Source organism: Amblyomma mixtum, chromosome 3 (assembly GCF_055824585.1).
Source record: "Amblyomma mixtum isolate Tamu chromosome 3, ASM5582458v1, whole genome shotgun sequence".
Classification (NCBI taxonomy): domain Eukaryota; kingdom Metazoa; phylum Arthropoda; class Arachnida; order Ixodida; family Ixodidae; genus Amblyomma; species Amblyomma mixtum.
In genome coordinates, this window is record NC_143014.1 from 47,751,937 (window position 1) to 47,770,894 (window position 18,958).

The 18,958-nt window shown below is 47.6% G+C and overlaps 1 protein-coding gene across 1 annotated transcript in view; it reads left to right on the forward strand.

The window, feature by feature from the left end:
* The first annotated feature begins 7,298 nt into the window (after window positions 1-7,298).
* LOC149350060 (uncharacterized) overlaps window positions 7,299-18,958 on the forward strand; it is a 33,553-nt gene continuing 21,893 nt past the window's right edge. The window contains exons 1-3 of the mRNA XM_089579090.1: window positions 7,299-8,595; window positions 11,362-11,455; window positions 11,592-11,632. Coding sequence (XP_089435216.1) covers window positions 7,582-8,595; window positions 11,362-11,455; window positions 11,592-11,632 — 1,149 coding nt within the window. The 5' untranslated portion in view covers window positions 7,299-7,581. The remainder of the gene's footprint in view (window positions 8,596-11,361; window positions 11,456-11,591; window positions 11,633-18,958) is intronic.

Sequence of the window (18,958 nt, forward strand, 5' to 3'; positions counted from 1 at the left end):
GCCCTGCAAACGTTACGACAACTGACTCAGTTGTTATACGAGATCCTCCAGCCTCTCTGCTGCAGCGGTAAAGTGAGAGGATGCCAAAACCGGCGTCATGGAAGTCTTCAAGAATTTCTCCTGCTGTAGCGGAGGGATCTACACCGCGGATAATTCCTTTTACTCAGGCAAGTTGCTCAGGAACAAACGCTTTCAACGGTAGTAGGGCGAAAGAGGTGCAATGCAGCAAATCTGCAACACAATCCAAGTCAGCTGATTTGCACAACATTCCTCTTTTGCCAAATGGTCGCACCTCGGAAATCTCAAGTTATCGGCTGGTCGCAGCCAGCTGCTCCTGTATCTTTTGAGAGTTTTTTACTTTAATTACACCGTCGCCTACAGGGACCAGCGCCACAGGGATAAGCTTGACACCGCTTGAACGAAAGACTTCAGCGGCATGTTTTCAGCCAGCAAACTGGAAAACTAGGTTACCGGACGGCCCGGACCTGCACCCAGGGAAGACATTGCCATGGCCGTAAGCCTACAGAGCCATGAGACCTACATACAAAGGGGAAAAACCTGGCCAAATCTACCACCCGCGAAACGGCCTCACCTAAAGTTGACGACAAGCCACAAGACCAAGGGCGTCCGCAGAATTTTTTGCAGGGGGGGGGCCCCATTGGTTTTTGGCGCCGGAGGGGGGGGGGGGGGGTATGTTCGTAGCAAAAAGGCACTATTTGCGGACTAAATTTATTTATTTATATATAAATAAAAAATAAGTTAAATACACACATGAAAGAAAAATTACAAACAGCAAATTAAAGTGTGGCTAGGAGAGATACATTGGAGTTTATCAACGAAGAAACAATCAAAATTAATAAAAATGCAAAAAGATACTGCCACTTCGTGGAGAAGAGTGCTCAGTCTTGCTGCATACGGGTTCAAGACTCACCCGGATTGATGACCAGCACACAGCACAATATGGTCACAAACACGCAACTACAGTCACTCAGTCAGTCTTCCTTGAACAGCAACTCAAGGCGCCTCGGATTTTTCTGGGCGAATTGCGTGATTACGCGGGTGATAAATTCATTTCTGTGCTTCATTACACGCTCTCGGTGCGCACTCATCATACACATTGATTGGAAAAACGGTTGAACGCGTACGTTGAAAACAAAAGATGACTATATATACAACGAAAACTTATTTACAAGATAAATGCACGCTCGCAGCTTCATACACCTCGCTCCATCTTGCTCGCGCATCCGCACAGTCGAGCAACCGCACACACACTGCTCGCCGCTCGTCGTTTTCTCGTCCGCTGTCTTGGTTGTTTTCAGCTTCGTTGACAACCGGCCACTAAAAACACCGAAGCACAAACACAGCGGCGCGCACACGTGCAAGGGATTACTTCCGCGCGACTTCCGAGGGGAAGGGATACTCGCCACTCCGGTCGGAAAATTTGTTTTGTGTGTTCTTATGGTGTTCAGAGCCCCCAAAACGACTCAGGCTATGAGGGACGGAGTAGTACAGAGTTCCGTATAATGTCGACCTCCTGGGTCTCTTTCCCATGCACTGACATCGCACAGTACATGGGCGCTGTTGTGATTTGAGACCCAGCCAGAGGTGACAGGCGAGCCAGGCAGGCGCCATCGGGCTGCGTTGACCAAAGGCGCTGGTTTTCGGAGAAGACGCAAGGAACGCTGGTGTGGGGGCGCCTCTAGAGACTGCGTCGCCGTGAACAAAAGCAGCTAATCCCCTTTGCCGAAGATTCTGAAAGCGGCGCTTCTACCGAACTGCGCTCTCCCGTGGATCGGAGGAGACAGCGAGCGGCGGCGCCAACTCATCGCCCGCTTGCCCCTGAGCAGCCCGACAAAGCGGGGTGGACACGGCTGATTTGTCCTTCCCTCCTGAAGAATTCATCGGTGGCCGGCGTAACGAAGGCGAAAACAAGATGTCCTGTGCACTGTCTGCCTCCGTGTCGCTATCTGTCTAGAGATCAAAGAAACAGACACCCATCTCAAGGCGGCTCGAAACACATGCTCGTCGGTGCCGCTGTATGTCTGCAACAGGTCGCCCTTCAACAGAGCTAACGATGGTGTGGTTTGAAAACGGCGTAAAGACGCGTGCCCGGATGCGGAATTTCGCAGATGTGACCCAAAGTGTGGAAGCGGGGCTGCTTTTACCCTTTGGCTAAGCGCACCACCGCCCCTGGCGTGCGGCCATCACTCACGGTTCGAGTGAGTGATTTTCCAGGGGGGTGCAGCCGCCCCCCCTGCCCCCCCCCCCCCCCCCCCCCCTCCGGACGCCCATGCACAAGACGCTGATATGTTTTGCCGAACTAGTAGCGTGTCCCACCAGGCATCGGGTCCAGGAGCACCGCCGCTGAGTCGACGGAGGAAGGAATGTGGGCCGGAGACGGGGAGTAGGGGAAGTGAAGGAAAAACTGTATTCACATATTTACATGATTATTTACAAAAAATGAAAAACAAGGTAAAAACTGAGAAGTCTCAGGGAAACGTTGAGGGAATCGCTCAGGGAGTCGCTCCGGGAATGGCTTCTCGATGAACGTGTCGAGCGCTTTAAATAGACCCTCCCGAGATCTTCCCGCCTTTTCCAACCAATCGTAGGGACTTCGTCCGGGGGCTCCAAGGTCGTTCACCGCTTCGTCGTCTTCCTCGGCTGAGGCCCCTGGATACTCGGAAGTGGCCCGTCAGGCCAGGTGGATTCCATATCTTGTATCGAGGAAACGCCAAGGGCGAACACCTGCAGCGTCGTCACCTCGCTTCATCCGCTGAGGCCCTTGGATACTCGGAAATGTCCAGAAGGGCGTGTTGATGGGCTAGTCGTTTCCGGCCAGGTGGATTCCATATCTTGTTCCAAGGAAATGCCCCAAAGGCGAACACCTGCTGCGGCGTCACCCCGCGGTTGACAAAAGAGCGAGGCGCAGTTGAATGGCAGGCGCTTGGCAGACGTTCGTCTCCGCAGGTGGCAGCTGGCGTTGAGACATGTCACCCTGACAGATGCACGCACAAAGTCGCAGGGTCAATACTTGGGTGCCGTTTAAGGAGGACTCCGGAAAACACGTCGTGGCAGTTAGGCAGAAGTGGTGGTACGTGGAATCGAGGAGTCGAATGCGTCCCTCGTGTTCGGTTCCACCTGTCAGGAGATTGCATGGGAGCGCGTGCATGAAGAAAGACCACTTTCGCAGAACGACGCACTGCCTCTGGGAATGGCCTAAGTGGTTACAGATGTGACGGGGACACACAAAGAAATAGGGGGGGGGGGGTAGAAACACAACAACGCATAGGCAGGCAGTGGATCACCAGCACCAACGGGGACGACAGGGATCAGCAGGGACCTTCAGCAGGGAGCGTTCTTGACGGCCCCGATTTGTTGTTGTTGTCCTCATGGGCGTCCGGAGGGGGGGGGCAAGGGGGGGCGGCTGCACCCCCCTGGAAAATCACTCACTCGAACCGTGAGTGATGGCCGCACGCCAGGGGCGGTGGTGCGCTCAGTCAAAAGGGTAAAAGCAGCCCCGCATGGTCACATCTGCGAAATGCCGCGTCCGGGCGTGCGTCGTTCCGCCGTTTTCAAACCACGCCATCGTTAGCTCTACTGAAGGGCGACCTGTTCCAGACATACAGCGGCACCGGCGAGCATGTGTTTCGAGCCGCCTTGAGATGGGTGTCTGTTTCTTTGATCTCTAGAGAGATAGCGACACGGAGGCAGACAGTGCACGGGGCATCTTGTTTTCGCCTATCGTTACGCCGGTCACCGATGAATTCTTGAGGGAAGGTAAAATCAGCCGTGTCCACCCCCGCTTTGTCGGGCTGCTCAGGGGCAAGCGGGCGATGAGTTGGCGCCGCCGCCGCTCGCTGTCTCCTCCGATCCACGGGTAGCGCAGTTCGGTAGAAGCGCCGCTTTCAGAATCTCCGGCAAAGGGGATTAGCTGCTTTTGTTCACGGCGACGCAGTCTCCCGAGGCGCCCCCACACCAGCGTTCTTTGCGTCTTCTGCGAAAACCAGCGCCTTTGGTCAACGCAGCCCCATGGCGCCTGCCTGGCTCGCCTGTCACCTCTGGCTGGGCCTCAAATCACAACAGCGCCCATGTACTGTGCGTGTCAGTGCATGGTAAAGAGACCCAGGTGGTCGACATTACCCGGAACTCTGTACTACTCCATCCCTCATAGCCTGAGTCGTTTTGGGGCTCTGAACCCCATAAAAACACAAAAACAAATTTTCCGACTGGAGTGGCGAGTGTCCCTTCCCCTCGGAAGTTGCGCGGCGTTCCTTTCACCCCCAAAGTGCGCATTCGGGGATACTGCGGCAAGTAAGCCCTTGCACGTGTGCGCGCCTCTGTGTTTGTGCTTGGGTGTTTTTAGTGGCCGGTTGTCAGCGAAGCTGAGAACAACCAAGACAGCGGACGAGAACACGACGAGCGGAGAGCAGTGTGTGTGCGGTTGCTCGACTGTGCGGATGCGCAAGCAAGATGGAGCGAGGTGTATGAAGCTGCGAGCGTGCATTTATCTTGTAAATAAGTTTTCGTTGTATATATAGTCATCTTTTGTTTTCAACGTACGCGTTCAACGGTTTTTCCAATCAATGTGTATGATGAGTGTGCACCGAGAGCGTGTAATGAAGCACAGAAGTGAATTTATCACACGTGTAATTACGCAATTCGCCCAGAAAAATCCGAGGCGCCTACAGTTGCTGTTCAAGGAAGACTGACTGAGTGACTGTAGTTGCGTGTTTGTGAACATATTGTGCTGTGTGCTGGTCATCAATCCGGGTGAGTCGAGAACCCGTATGCAGCAAGACTGAGCACTCTTCTCCACGAAGTGATATAGCATCTTTTTGCATTTTTATTAATTTTAGTTGTTTCTTCGTTGATAAACTCCAATGTACCTCTCCTAGCCGCGCTTTAATTTGCTGTTTGTAATTTTTCTTTCATGTGTGCATTTTGTTTAATTTTTATTTATATATAAATAAATAAATTTACTCCGCAAATAGCGCCTTTCTGCTACGAACATACCCCCCCCCCCCCCCCCCCCCCGGGGCACCAACGGGGCCCCCCCCTGCAAAAAATTCTGCGGACGCCCTTGGTTGTCCTCAAAATAATGGCGCGTATCCACTGCGGGGGATTTTCCAAGACACAGGCGGCTACGGGTGTGTTCACACGAAACGGCCATTCTTCCTCCTCCTCCTCAAGAAGGTCAGCCATTGCAACATCAAAGAGTGTGGAGACAATACCCCCCCCTCGAGGAACATTTCGCGATACACCCTTTTTGCGCTTGAGACATGCACACTCCAAATGTACAGTCTTCAAAAATAAATGAGCCCTCACAACATCAGTAATCAGCGAAGGCAAATACTCGCGCGACAGCGGGACTTATACCGGTTTAATCCTACATATTTTGAAATGGTAGAGTGCCATATGCTGCGGCATTGCCATCGGCGGCGCTTATACTTTGATGACCTCACACTATACAACAAAAATGAACACGAAGCGTCCGACCAGAGCCCAGAAATTACCAACTTTTTTGGAGCCTTCCCTGGGACGCACAACTTCTTGGATACAGCTGGTTGTGGGACGTTTTTCAGATGTGTTCAGGAAAAATGAGCATCTCCTGCAGGGATTCCAAATGTCCCGATGGGTTATTTTGAGAGATTATGAGGAGGTACTGTGCTTGCTGGGATAGCCGTGTTCTCCAGTCACAGTTGGGTGCGTACCGCATCTCGCGTGTTGCGTCGGCTGAGCGGGGGCCATTCGGCTCGCGATATCCTTGAATCCGCGGGGGTTTAAACTCCATGTACGCGAACTTCCGAGAGAAGACAAAGCTGTGGGCTGGGCGCTTGCCTAGTCTTCGCCAAACATCTCTGTTAGCCCGGAAGCGGATCGCTCACGCGCACGGCTTTCCGGTTGCTCCCCCGTGCATTGCAGTGGAGCACGTCTTCGCCTCGGTAGGCTCGCCGGTCTGGTCATCGCCTCAAATAGATTTGGCATGTCTTTTGCCATGGCTGTGATGTAGAATTTATAATTTAAATGATGAACATCCTATCCGCTCTGTTTGCTGGTAAAGAAATGCTAGCATAACATTTATTGCGGATTGCGGTGAGATGCGTGTCGTGCCGGGTCTGTCTAGGTGGTGTTGGCCGGGTACAGCCCCAGTATGCACTTCAGAGGTCGGTGCAGAATCGCAGGCGGCGGAGATTCTGGTGATAGCTTGCTTAAATTACGAGCAGATCGAGGTAACATATTACGGGACTCCTTACTAAGTATGAAGCGAAGGCATCGACCGAATGCATACCTTCTGAAGTACGTAGCCTGCCGCCTTTGCGTGCATGCAGCATGGTGCGAGTGACTGCTGCGATCGCCGCGCAGAACCGGGCGTGACTTAAGACGCCGACGTTTGTCTTATATGTAGGGGTGCAGAGGTCTACGTAAGAATGGGCGACCATCTATTTGAAGCTCCTCGAAAGACGCGAATGTAGCGCGTAGCAATTGCAGTCTGCCGGGAATACGTTGGACGTGACTTTAGCCACGGGCCTACAGCGACGTCCGTGGTTAATGAGAATCGAAATGCGACGTTGGACGCATCTTAATTTAAATAATTCGAAACTTTCAAGTTCGGTTTCCTGCGTAGCAGAAAACCGCTTCGCAGTCACGACATTGCCAAGATTTGGTAGTCGCGTGGTTTCAAGCGTGCGGCAGGTACCGTTTTTTCCAAAAGTAACTATAGCATGACGAGCTCTAAACTATATAGAGTAAGGTCAGGCGATTCCGTGTCCGCAATAGTTATCAAGGCTTTTCGATCTTTAGGGAAGCTGTAATTATAGAATTCACTAGTACCATGCAGCCTGGTTACTTTTGGCAACCAGGCGAAAATCGTTGATTCCAGTTGTTTCCAGTTGGATCCCAGCTGAATTCCAGTTGCATCCAACGGCAGCATTGCACATTATTTCTGCCTCAAAGGCGTCTTCATTCAAACACTATGCAGCACATGCTGCAATATTTCGGCTTCCTGTATCCTACGTCAGATATAACACGTGAAAACTGACGACAGCCGGCAAAACGGCCGAACCACATATAGCAGAGTAACGCAGCGGCGCAGCATCGTAACTGCCTTGGCAACTGCTGCAATAAAGCTTTAGTTGCGACACTCATCTTCAAGATACGTTCAAAGACTGTCCCAAAATTTTGGAAGCTAGCAGACGTTCGCGCCGCTTATGAGTAGGAAACAAAAATTTTTCTGCAATTTGATCAAAACTTTTTGCAAAAAATAAAAGCAATTATGAATTCTAGATGGCGCGTCAATCTGCAACATACTAAATTTTGCTCTCTATTGTGTTGGGTTTTACACAGAACATTGCAGAGTACTGCAACTTCATTATTCGCTCTGCGTGCAGGGGCAGCATAGGCAGCAGTGGCACTGGCGGCCTCTCTTGCCGTGCGTCGAAACTTAGCGCAAAATAACACGTGAAATAAGCGGCGCGGCAGAAGAAGAAAACATACGCGTAAACGAGCCTGCTCGAGCGCTGCGTGCTGCGTGCGTTCGAACGTGTCTGGAAAAAAACCTGTAGGAGGAAAAACGCTGTCACCATGACCGATGTGATGAGCCTGCAGTCCTTGTTTGTTCCAGGAGCCCCCGGAGCCTCAACTAACAAGCTGAATTGTGACGCAGATTCTACTACGGATTCTAGCGGTCGCCCCATGCTCCCCGAGATCGTTGCCGGGACGCCCGCCATTGCGATGCTACTCCGGAGGAAAGGTCTATTCTTGAGGGGCACTCTTTATGGCAGAAACGGTGGTGAATGGGATGATGAAGAGACCGGAAAGGAGACGTCTGACTGCATTCGTTCGCTGCAAACGCAGCTGAAGGAGATGACGATTTCTGGTGCCGTTTATCGCCTCATGCAGAACCACGAGGCACATGGTTTTTTAAATGCCGAAAGAAGGTTGCCACGTGCGAACATGCTCACGGGTATGTATTCCATTTACCGTGGAGCTTCGTTCGATATGAGCCAAAGGCGCTGTTCGTCCTTGGTCCCCCATTTCACCGACCGCAAACCCAATCTTGGTCGCCTCGAAGGGTGGCTTGTGGTCACGCTTCCCTGGGACCATGGAAGTTTGTCCTTTGGAGCTGAGATACAGAAATGGTGCGGTGAGCCTCAGCTGCTGAAAGCACCGCAGCATTGCTTTACAGCATCGCACCATCACCAGTGCGTTGTCAAAAGAGACGTGGCGACCCTGCGCTCCCTGCCCCGGTTTCTTGTCCGCCAGTCGGACGACATGCTCATGCTTTTGCTTCACGCCTCAGTCGCTGATCCGACTACTGTGTCAGGGTCGTTCTGCGCATGTAAAGCAGCCTTTCAGATGGTGTTCACAGACTGCCGCTCACCTGAAGAAGTTCACAGCGTTGCTGTGGCAACTCCCTTTGCTAAAGACTCCCTCTTCGACGTGTACAAAGTAGTCAGTCTCCAGAAGTTCTTATTTATTTTTCTTTACAAGACTAAGTCTGCTGTTGGTGCTTGGATGACCATTTCTATTGGCACCGGCTTCGACCGTCTGCAAGCGCTGGTGTTAGAACCTCCGAAGGCGTGCATCACGGAAAGGGTGAGCATTGCGCGTTTTGCTTTTTTTTTCGTTTCGTCAGTTCCGCTTTTCGTTTCGTTTTCTGCAGAAACGCATGCCAAATATTGCATCGCTCATGGAGACGGTTTTGAGCGTTTGTCTCGTCTAAACAGCAGGCTTGTTAGCAGTTAAATTTTATGCAGAGGTGTCTACCGGTTGCTTTTGTTTAATAACACGTTTGAATGAGGTATTTGCCTACTTTGTGCAAAATAAATCCAGTCACGTGTCGTCTGCGATGCTGAGCCGAAAGGTGGTTAGCAGCGGCGGGCAATATGTGTGGCGAGTGTTACGTACGTTATATTAAATTATCTTAAGCATATTGGTGAGTACTACATCATGATCCAGGTTTATGTTGACACCGAGTAAAGCAGAAATTTTGGCAATTTGGTTTGCATTCGGGAACAGCGCAACAACTACGGGACATAGCTCTGCCTTGTCTTGTTATCTTGTCCATGTCCCGCCGTTTTATGTTGACACTTTATGCAATTTTTAAAGTAAAAAAATTACAACCCATAAATTGATGGCCTGTTAAAATTCGTCTCATTGTCAGAAAAACGGAAGTGTGCTGTATGAAAACGGCACTTTGGCCTGAACTGGCCCTGGCAGGCAAACCAGTGTGGCTTTGGCTTCACTTCTTGTGGCGACCGGCTGGCACTGGTCTAGTTAATGTGTGAAGTTTGTCATTGCCAGTAAGCTTGGTAACAAAACTAAAATTAAGGCACATGAAAGGCAGATTTGAGTGAGAGCTCGAGGTGAACTATATGGCCAAATAGTCCGCCACTGTACATTCTCCACAAATTTTTAATTTACACTTGTTTGATCCTGTTCCTGTTTTTCAGTGAGTTGTATTAGAAGCATTAGAGAAAATTATTTCGACGGTTTACTTTGTGGGTGCCTGTTTTCCTTGCTTGCACTACTGAGAGAAATTGTGCCAGCGGATCATATATGTATGCCAAGACTATTTTCTCTTTATTGGCGCTTTTTTTTTTTTAAGATAGCATTAATGCGGTATTTTCTGCGAGTGGCGTTATTTGATTCCAGACCGGATGTTGCAATATTTTAACCAATGCCATTGAAATATACAATTTCTGAATGAAAAGCACAGTTTTATTGATCTGCCAGCTAATTTCAAGCATGTAGTAAGTGATATTACAGCTCTCTGGTTTAGTCTTCATAACTGTATGTATTGTTTTGTATTTTGTTTGAAGGGGCAAGTGAAGTTGTTCCTTGTAAGTTTTTGTCAATTTGACTATTTTTTTCTCTGCATGCCCTCTTGCTGGTGTACAGTGCTTTCCAAAAGTCTCAAGGTCTTTTCACATTATCTGCAAAGCCCGGCCCATCGGTACACCTGTTTTGCTGGCAGTGCAGTGGATACTCAAGGTTAAGAAGGACAATTTTATTGGAAGACCAAAGGGTCTGTGAAGTGATGAAAAGCACTGTACATGCAAAGCAGTGCCAAGTTATGCCTACCAGCCTGTTCAGCTTAGCCATGTCTAGTTGTATTTGCGTATGTGTGAGTGCTTGACATTCTTGGGGTGACAATGTTTTTAACATCGGAAGATGCTTGTTGTGGTCACTTTCAGGGCGCATGTACCCTTGTAGTAAATGCAGTTTAAAGTGCATCACAGCTAGGCATCTGGATTGCAACGTGTATGCAAAGTGAATGCATCTTTAGTCATGCTCATCATTCATAGCTTGGAGACTAAGGAAGAGGCTTGAAATTAGATTGAGGGCAGCAAAGTAAGCTATGGAAAGAAAAAAAGAAAAATAAGAAATCGCATTAAGAGCAATGCATGTTGTTGGGCTTATTAGTTCATATTCAGGAAAAGGAGCAGCAGTCCATGCTAAAGACAGACTCAGTGAAAACAGGATGGGCTCCAACTTTCAGCAAAGCTCTTTTTTCACGGAAGCTCAGTGTATACTGCATCTGTTCAGAAGTTGTCCATAAGATCAAGCTCATGTATTACAAAGTCTATGTCTGAAAAACAGGCCACTGCCTTAATAAGGAGCTGTGTGAGCATGAGCTTTCTTCAAGAAATGAAGGCACATACCACTTTTGGGCCTGCAAGTGAGAGTCTCATCTGTCTGTAGTCAAAGTGTTGCTGAAGTGTCATGATAAAACTGCATGTTAACGACATGTAAGTGGTTTTACCGGAGAGTGAGATGCTCTTTCTTGCTTTGTTCTAGAAGCCAGGTGGTGATCTGCAATCTGCACATCTATCATTTTTTATGCACGTATAAAGATGCAATACATAATAGGTTTCCGTTGAATAAGGCATTGTTTAAAATTAGCATCTTTCCTGTTGTCGCTCTGTGCCCCTTTCTTTGGTTTGTGGTTTGTGCTGCTGTGCATTTTCCTGAAATAGCACGAGGAGAATAAAATGGAGCAGCATTGACCAGAGGAAAAACCCAAATTAACGATGCCCTAGTGGGAACCAAGAAGCGGAAATGAACTTGGGTCGGACATGTAGTGCAGAAAACAGATGACCAGTGATCTGTTGAGTTAACAGAGTAAATTTCAAGGGAGGGAAAATATAACGGGGGATTTCAGAGAGTTAGGTAAGGTGATGCAATTGGGAAATTCACTGGGGTAGGGTGCCACGGCTAATACAGGATCAGTGTTTATTAGAGACCTTTGCCCAGCAGTGGGTGCAACGTGACTACTGCTGGTGGTCGTGGTGTGGGTATTAACGCACCTTGCTTTGTGTATTTGTTTTTTAACTGTGTTCAAAATACTCTTTTGTGCAGACTCAGTCCTCTAAGTTCAGCTCAGTTGAATCAGTGGAAAAGAACAAGAAAGAGGCTGAAGGCACCAGCCTTAAATCAAAAGCACCACTTGTTGGTAAGTTACAACTTGTCTGTTTCCTAAGAAGATGTTAGATAGAACTTGCATTGCTAGTGACTGTTTCTGTAACTCTGTCCAGGTTATGTTGCGCTGGTGTTGATGTCGGTGTCTCAGTCATTGTATTTACTTTCAGCTCGCCAACAGCGGTCTCTCTCGGAATCCTGTGCATACCAGGTATGTATAGGCTGGGGTATCAAAATTTAATGTGATGGCTGTGCCAGCATGCAACCCTGCGACATCATGTTGAGCAGATTAGGAGTATTCTGTGTCTCAACACATAATTCTATGTATCTGTAAAAAACATATCAAATTTACTTGTTTACAACCGGATGAAAGTGAGGCTTTTGCTGTAGAAGTGCATTAGCTACTCTGCTTCTGCCAGCTGCACAGCACAGCATGTTATGCACTAGGAACACTAGCACGATATTATCCTGCATTGCACAGGGGTAGGTGGGGCACAGGTGCAGTTTTTCCTGCTTATTTTCTACCCTAACAGTGTGAGGTTTTCTCATAGCCTGCCGTCGCAGTTGTGTTGCGCCGGTGTTCAGCTGCTGAGCCCAAGATTACAGAATCGAATCCCAGCTCCTAGCGGCTATATTTAGTTGGAGGCAGAGCGCAAAAGCACCTATGTGCTCGTAGTGTTCATGCTTGAAAAATGTACCAGTACTATTTAAAATTTTTGTCTTGGTGTGCAAAACACCCTGTATAATTTGCATGCTTATAGTATAGCTTAGTTGAAAGCTTGCGCTTGCCCAATGCCTCCATTTTTTTTCACGTGTTTCATAGTTCTGCAGGGGTTGTGGGAGCTGTCAAGTTTACCTTGAAAGGCCGCCGTTTATGGTCTCAGATCACTTAGTAAGCTGCACGTTGTTACATGTCTACAGTTGGTTGTTACCTGCCACAGTGGTTCAGTGGCTATGATGCTCAGCTGCTGACCCCGAGGTTGTGGGATTGAATTCCAGATTCTGTTGCCACATTTTAGTGGAAGCAAAATGCAAACATGCCTATGTACTGTGTACATTGTGCGACCAAGAACACCAGGTGGTCAAAATTAATATGGAGCCCTCCACTGCGGTGCCTCTTTACCCCATGTGCAGCTTCAGAGCATTTACTCTCCCCATACCATACCTGAATTGTGTAATGAAGAGGAAAGTTGTTTCACACAATACCTGCATGAAGCATATGAAGTGTAAAGGATGCTCTGTGAGCAAAGAAAAGCTGGCAGGAAAGAACTGCCATCACGATGCAACTGAGCTAATATGGTCAAAGATGCCACATAAAGAACTGACAAGTGCTGAGCAATTGTGGCCAAATATGCAGCTACTTAGTGGCTCTGACAGTCTGGAAGACTTGGAAGCAGAGAGCAGAAGTATAAGTAGTGTGATATCAAGCTGTCATGGAAACATATCAAATTATAGCAATAGGTGTGTCTTCTTATTTTTTATTATTTTCAATTTATGTATTCTTAGTAATTTAGAACATAAGATCTGTATATTATTTGTATAACCCTTAATGCTATTACAGAATTTAGTTTTACTCTGAAGTACAGTAAAACCTCATGGATACGATCCCGCTTCACGTGCTTGAAGCCTCTGGCAACATAAATGTCCTATAGTATGTTTCTCTTCCTCTTAATACGTTTCGCGCATAACACAATTTCCCGGCAGCTGCGTTCAAAATTTCGACAAATTCTGGTCGTATAATATGTTTGGCGACCAACAGCAGATGTACAAACATCCGAGCGGGCCAAACCTGGGGGCATGTGACATGGAACTGAAATGCAGCGGCAGTCACTCGCTGCAGTGGCTTCTCTGCGATGTCTAGGTGCATTGGGGCGAAGCATCTAAAAAAAAAAAATGACAGCAATGCGAGCGGACTGTTCCAGCGGGGATGCTACATGAAGAGCAGCGTAGCGGCTTCTCTGCAGTGTCTAAAGGATAAGGGTCGAAGCAAATCTGAAAACTACAATGAGGGGTTTGCATGTAAGCGCGCTGGGTCTGAAGATACGTGGCATGGAGAGGAAAAGTTCTGCGGCATTCGGCCGCCGCGGCAGTTTCCAGACAGTGCAGTGATGCAAGGGGGTGAAGCATCCGAAAACATCAAGGAAGAGATCTCTGCTACTTTCGTTAGCTGTCGATAGTTGGATGTGATACGAAATTTCTTCTGTGCTAAGAACAACGCAGATGAGGACATTCTTATTAAATTCGTTTGTACCTCATTCAGCAGTTACAATATTGCATTTGCCTCGTACGCTTCCCCAGATAATAAGTTTGTTTCCCACATTTTTTTTTAAACGTACCAGCGAGTTTCTGTTGTAGTTGCCTTTCTTTTTGTATATGTACCAGATGAAAATTCAAAGTGGTGTTACAAGTGGTACCACTTGTAACAAAGTGGTTCCAGTTGAGAGCTGTTCTAATGTAAGTGTTACCAGTTGGTCTTTCAAGTGGTTCCACTTGGGAGCCATTTTAGTGTAAGTGGTCTCATCTGTTCTTCGAAGTGGTTTCACTTGAAAATGCTTTGGAGTAAGTGGTGCCATTTGGTGTACCAAGTGGTTCCACTTGGGCCCAAATGGTTCCACTAGCTTCTTTAGTGGTCCCAGTCAGAAAACCACTTGGGCTCAAGTGGTCAAGCTTTCTTCAGTAGTATTACACATCCAGGCATGACGTTGAGCTCGCAGGACAATTTGAATGAAGTGGATCCACTTGCAAGTGGTTCCACTTGCAAGTGGGCCCACTTTCAAGTGATACTTGTTTCATAAACCACTTCAAAGTGGTCCCACTCATAATTCGAACTCACGTAAGGTGGAGTGAAATTTCAGAAGGGGTAAAAATAAAATACTCCGTAGGTGTGGTATAATCAGAGTGACAATAATGAAACTTGGCACGAAATATGCACAGATGTAATAGTTACAGAAGGCATAAAATTTAAAAAATATATATATTTATTTTGATTTTTGGCACATTTGCTCCCTTTGCATGTTCATGTGACAAAAGTGGAACTAAATTATAGTAAGCCTAAAGCAAAAACAACGTTTTGTGAATTCACTATTCAAAATGAAAAAAAATTCTAGAAAATGAACTTTTGCTGTAGGCTCGTAATTTCAGTTTTCTGTAGCATAGACATGTCTTTCCTCACAGCTATTTTCAGTGCTATGCCGCTGCTGTGGCTCAGTGGTTATGGCACTTGGCTGCTGATTCGAAAGACACGGGTTCGATCTCGGCCGCGGCGGTCGAACTTTGATGGAGGTGAAATTCTAGAGGACCGTGCGATGTCAGTGCACATTAAAAAACTGCAGGTGGTCGAAATTTCCGGAGCCCGTCACTACGGCGTCCCTTATAGCCTGAGTCGCTTTGGGACGTTAAACCCCCTTAAGCCAAACTTTCAGTGCTGTTAAGAGCCACTTCTGGGAAAAGGGAGCAGAAGTGTAAAAAATAAAAATGATTGGTAATTTTTTTTTTATTTTAACTTTGTAACTAGCTTCTGTACCCTGTGTATTTCTAGCTGTGTATTTCTATGTATTCTAGCTTCTGTGTATTTGTGTCCAGTTTCGTTAATATAGCTTTGAATATATCATTTTTACAGAATGATTAATTATTACTCCTAAAGTCTCACCCCACTTTAATTGAGACATCCAGCTTATACATCATTTTACGAGGAGTGGGCAGGAGAGGGAGGAATACTCTCAAACACGTGCACTGTGTGACACCCCACTGTTGCCATTCTCCCCTTGGCTGTTAGCAATGCTAGCTACCTTGGGCAACACTCGAAGGCCATCGAAATGTCAATAAAGTTCTGCGCTGCTCTGTTGACTCTATAGGCTATCGGTTTGAGGGCCTTTGAAATGCCTGTGTGGCAGGGGTATTACATTGACAGTGGACGTCGTTGGTGAGGAGAAAACACTCGTGCCCACATCAAGCTTACAAATATGTTCAGCGTACTTTGTGAATGAAATGCAGACAAAGAAACCCACTGTCTGTGCTTAAATTAATCTCAGGTGCAAAACAAAGCACAACGCCTGGCCTACCATTTGTAGGAGGCTGGGCTTTTGGATGGTTCAGGCAAAGCTATATTAATTCAATAGCACACCTCGTTTCACCACCCCACATGTTCACGAACACCAAGAGCGTGTAGGCATCACCACCTGAAAAAAAAAAAAAATATGCCGTTAGTACGAAAGTACTAATTGCATTTGCACAGCATGGCATGAATGGAAGCGGCGACACAGAACTTTTTGCCCAACTGCATTGTAATAAATTGTTCGCCTGAAAGGACATCGAATGCACTCTAAATAGGTCCACTTAATTAAACGATGTATAACCGTGCCAGCAATACAACAAGTGTTATGACTTGAGCAATGCCCCTCCCCGACTGAGATAGCAATTTTCAACACAGGCGTGACAATTCAGCCTCCCAGTAAGCCATAATAGCATTGCATTAACATATTAACCTATCAGTCCGTGTAATTACACATTTTTCAGTATTTGTGGACCATTGAGTACTGGTGGGAGTGGAGTACACTAGAATGCGAATTGCTTTCAGTGAACTGGCTTGTATTATAGCTCGTAGTATGAGCAGCCCTACACGAGTGGCAGAAGAGACCAAATTTCAGTTTCATCATTCTTATCACTGCACACAAACATTGCAGTGATCAAACGTGGATTCGTTTCGGTTACGTAGCTCGCTGTTGTCTCCCGAATGTTCAATTTGCAAAAGGGATGACTCAGTTGTAAGCTCTGCAGTCTAAATTGTTATACTCGTCATGGCCAAACAGGCAGCGAGAGCATTCATGAGAAACTGTGCTCCTCGAAACCATAGATATTCCATTACTCTCCCCGATTTTAAGTTTCAACATATTTTGCTTTCATTTCTCCATTATGCAACACCATGCCATGTTTACCCTACTGGCAACCGGTGGAAAAAAACTACACACATGAATTGCATGAGCATGGCACTCACCGATGCTGATTGTTCGCTCTGTCAAAGCATGGTCGCCTGCTCCCGGTTGGTTGTTGCAGGCTCTAATATCATAGCACGCAAGGATGTACACGAGGCAGACGCCCACGCACAATTTTGGCAGAAATAAAACGTGCAGAGGGCACTTCCGGACATCACATGCTGCTCCATCTGCAGCCCACGGGCTGTAAATTATCAGCCCATGATGCCATCAGCTGTAGGCGGCGCTCGGGTAAAACAAACATGGCGACACCCACATACCAAAACTAAAATTGTGTATAGGTAGCATTCACAGTGACGTCACACGGGTGGTAGCAGAGCAGTGGCGGCGACGACAGCTAGGATAGTGCTGGCAACTGTGCTGGCCGCCTCGTCCACCATATCTATGGACCAAGCTGTGTAAGATCCAGGTCGGATGTGAACTGCATTAATATCCTATATGCCCAACATGAGTTAGCCAGGCGTAAGCGTTTGATGCAGTAGCAAGGAAGCGATATGAAGGACAACTCTTACCTATTGCAACCGATTGGTCTGCCCAACTGCATCCACTTGTATCCAGGAGCCGCCGCGGTGGCTCAGCAGTTACGGCGCTCGGCTGCTGACCCAAAAGACGCGGGTTCGATCCCGGCCGCAGCGGTCTAATTTCAATGGAGGCGAAGTTCTAGAGGCCCGTGTACAGTGCGATGTCAGTGCACGTTAAAGAACCCCAGGTGGTTGAAATTTCTCGTGGAGTCCCCATCTCTACAACATACGAAAGAGACTGACAACAATTGTTCAGATTCTCTCCTTCCTCGGGGGAAAGTCCTGGGGCGCATCTGTGCACTCGATGCTTGAACTGTACCGTTCGCTGTTCCTGGGATACATGCGGTATAGCTTTCCCATTTTGAACAATATTAGAAAGACAAACCTTCAGACACTTCAAAGGTTCAGGCGCAAGCTCTACGAATCTCCCTTGGACTACCTAAATGTGCCTCAATGGCAGCCACTATTCTTGTCGCTGGGGAGCATCCTGTTACTACTATATACATTGCTGTTGAAACCATGAGAACACACATTCGGCATCTCACACGAGTTCTGAGTCATCATCTTGCAGCTCTTCCCGTACTCAGACCACATACTGCATTTGCAAAAGTAATTCAAGCTCATCGTGCCTATCTTCCTTCACAGTTCAAGCATGCTTCAAGACCATGGTCACCCATATGGAGTCTCCATGAACCTCGGGTACACCTCTCTATTCCGGGAATTACTAAGAAATCTGGTTTACCATTGCCTGCTCTCAAACAAATGGCACTGCATCATCTTCATTTTACCCATAAACACCGCATACATGTCTACACAGATGGCTCAGTTACTTCAACAAGTTCTGCTGGGTCTTGTTCCGAGTCATCATCTTGCAGCTCTTCCCGTACCCTGACCACATACTGAATTTGCAAAAGTAATTCAAGCTCATCGTGCCTATCTTCCTTCACAGTTCAAGCATGCTTCAAGACCATGCTCACCCATATGGAGTCTCCATGAACCTCGGGTACACCTCTCATTTCCGGGAATTACTAAGAAATCTGGTTTACCATTGCGTGCTCTCAAATAAATGACACTGCATCATCTTCATTTTACCCATAAACACCGCATACATGTCCACACAGATGGCTCAGTTACTTGAACAAGTTCTGCTGGGTCTTGTTCCGAGTCATCATCTTGCAGCTCTTCCCGTACCCAGACCACATACTGCATTTGCAACAGTAATTCAAGCTCATCGTGCCTATCTTCCTTCGCAGTTCAAGCATGCTTCAAGACCATGCTCACCCATATGGAGTCTCCATGAACCTCGGGTACACCTCTCTATTCCGGGAATTACTAAAAAATCTGGTTTACCATTGCCTGCTCTCAAACAAATGACACTGCATCATCTTCATTTTACCCATAAACACCGCATACATGTCTACACAGATGGCTTAGTTACTTCAAGTTCTGCTGGGTCTGTGGTGATACCTGCCAGGTCTAGTTTAATGAAGGTGAGAACTACCTATCTCACCTCTTCAACTGGTGCAGAACTAGCTGCCCTACGGGCTGCAGTTCAATTCATCAGCCAGAAATCTGCACATGACTGGACAGTTTTCACCAACTCTACAGCAGCCCTTCAAGGCCAACAAGCTGCACTACGCCGCGGGTCACACGAACAACTCGTTGCAGAAATTCGCAAGCTGTACCATGATGCCACATTGAAAGGACATGACATAATTTTCCAGTGGCTGCCAGGCCACTGCGGTATTCATGGAAATCACCAGGCCGACGAAGCTGCCCGTTCTGCCCACAGTGACGGAATCCCTGTCACTATCCCTGTAACGAGAGCTGACGCAGCGTGTGGGCTTCGTTCCTTGAGGCTGGAGCTCACACTTTCGGCGTGGAACACGGGAGAGTTCTGCAACCGTCTCCTCAAGGCATTGGACCCTGGACTGCGCCTCCGTCTTCCATGTGATGTACGTCGTGAAGCAACATTACTATGCCATCTATTGCTCAGCGTTGCCTTCACGAATTAGTATGCTTTCC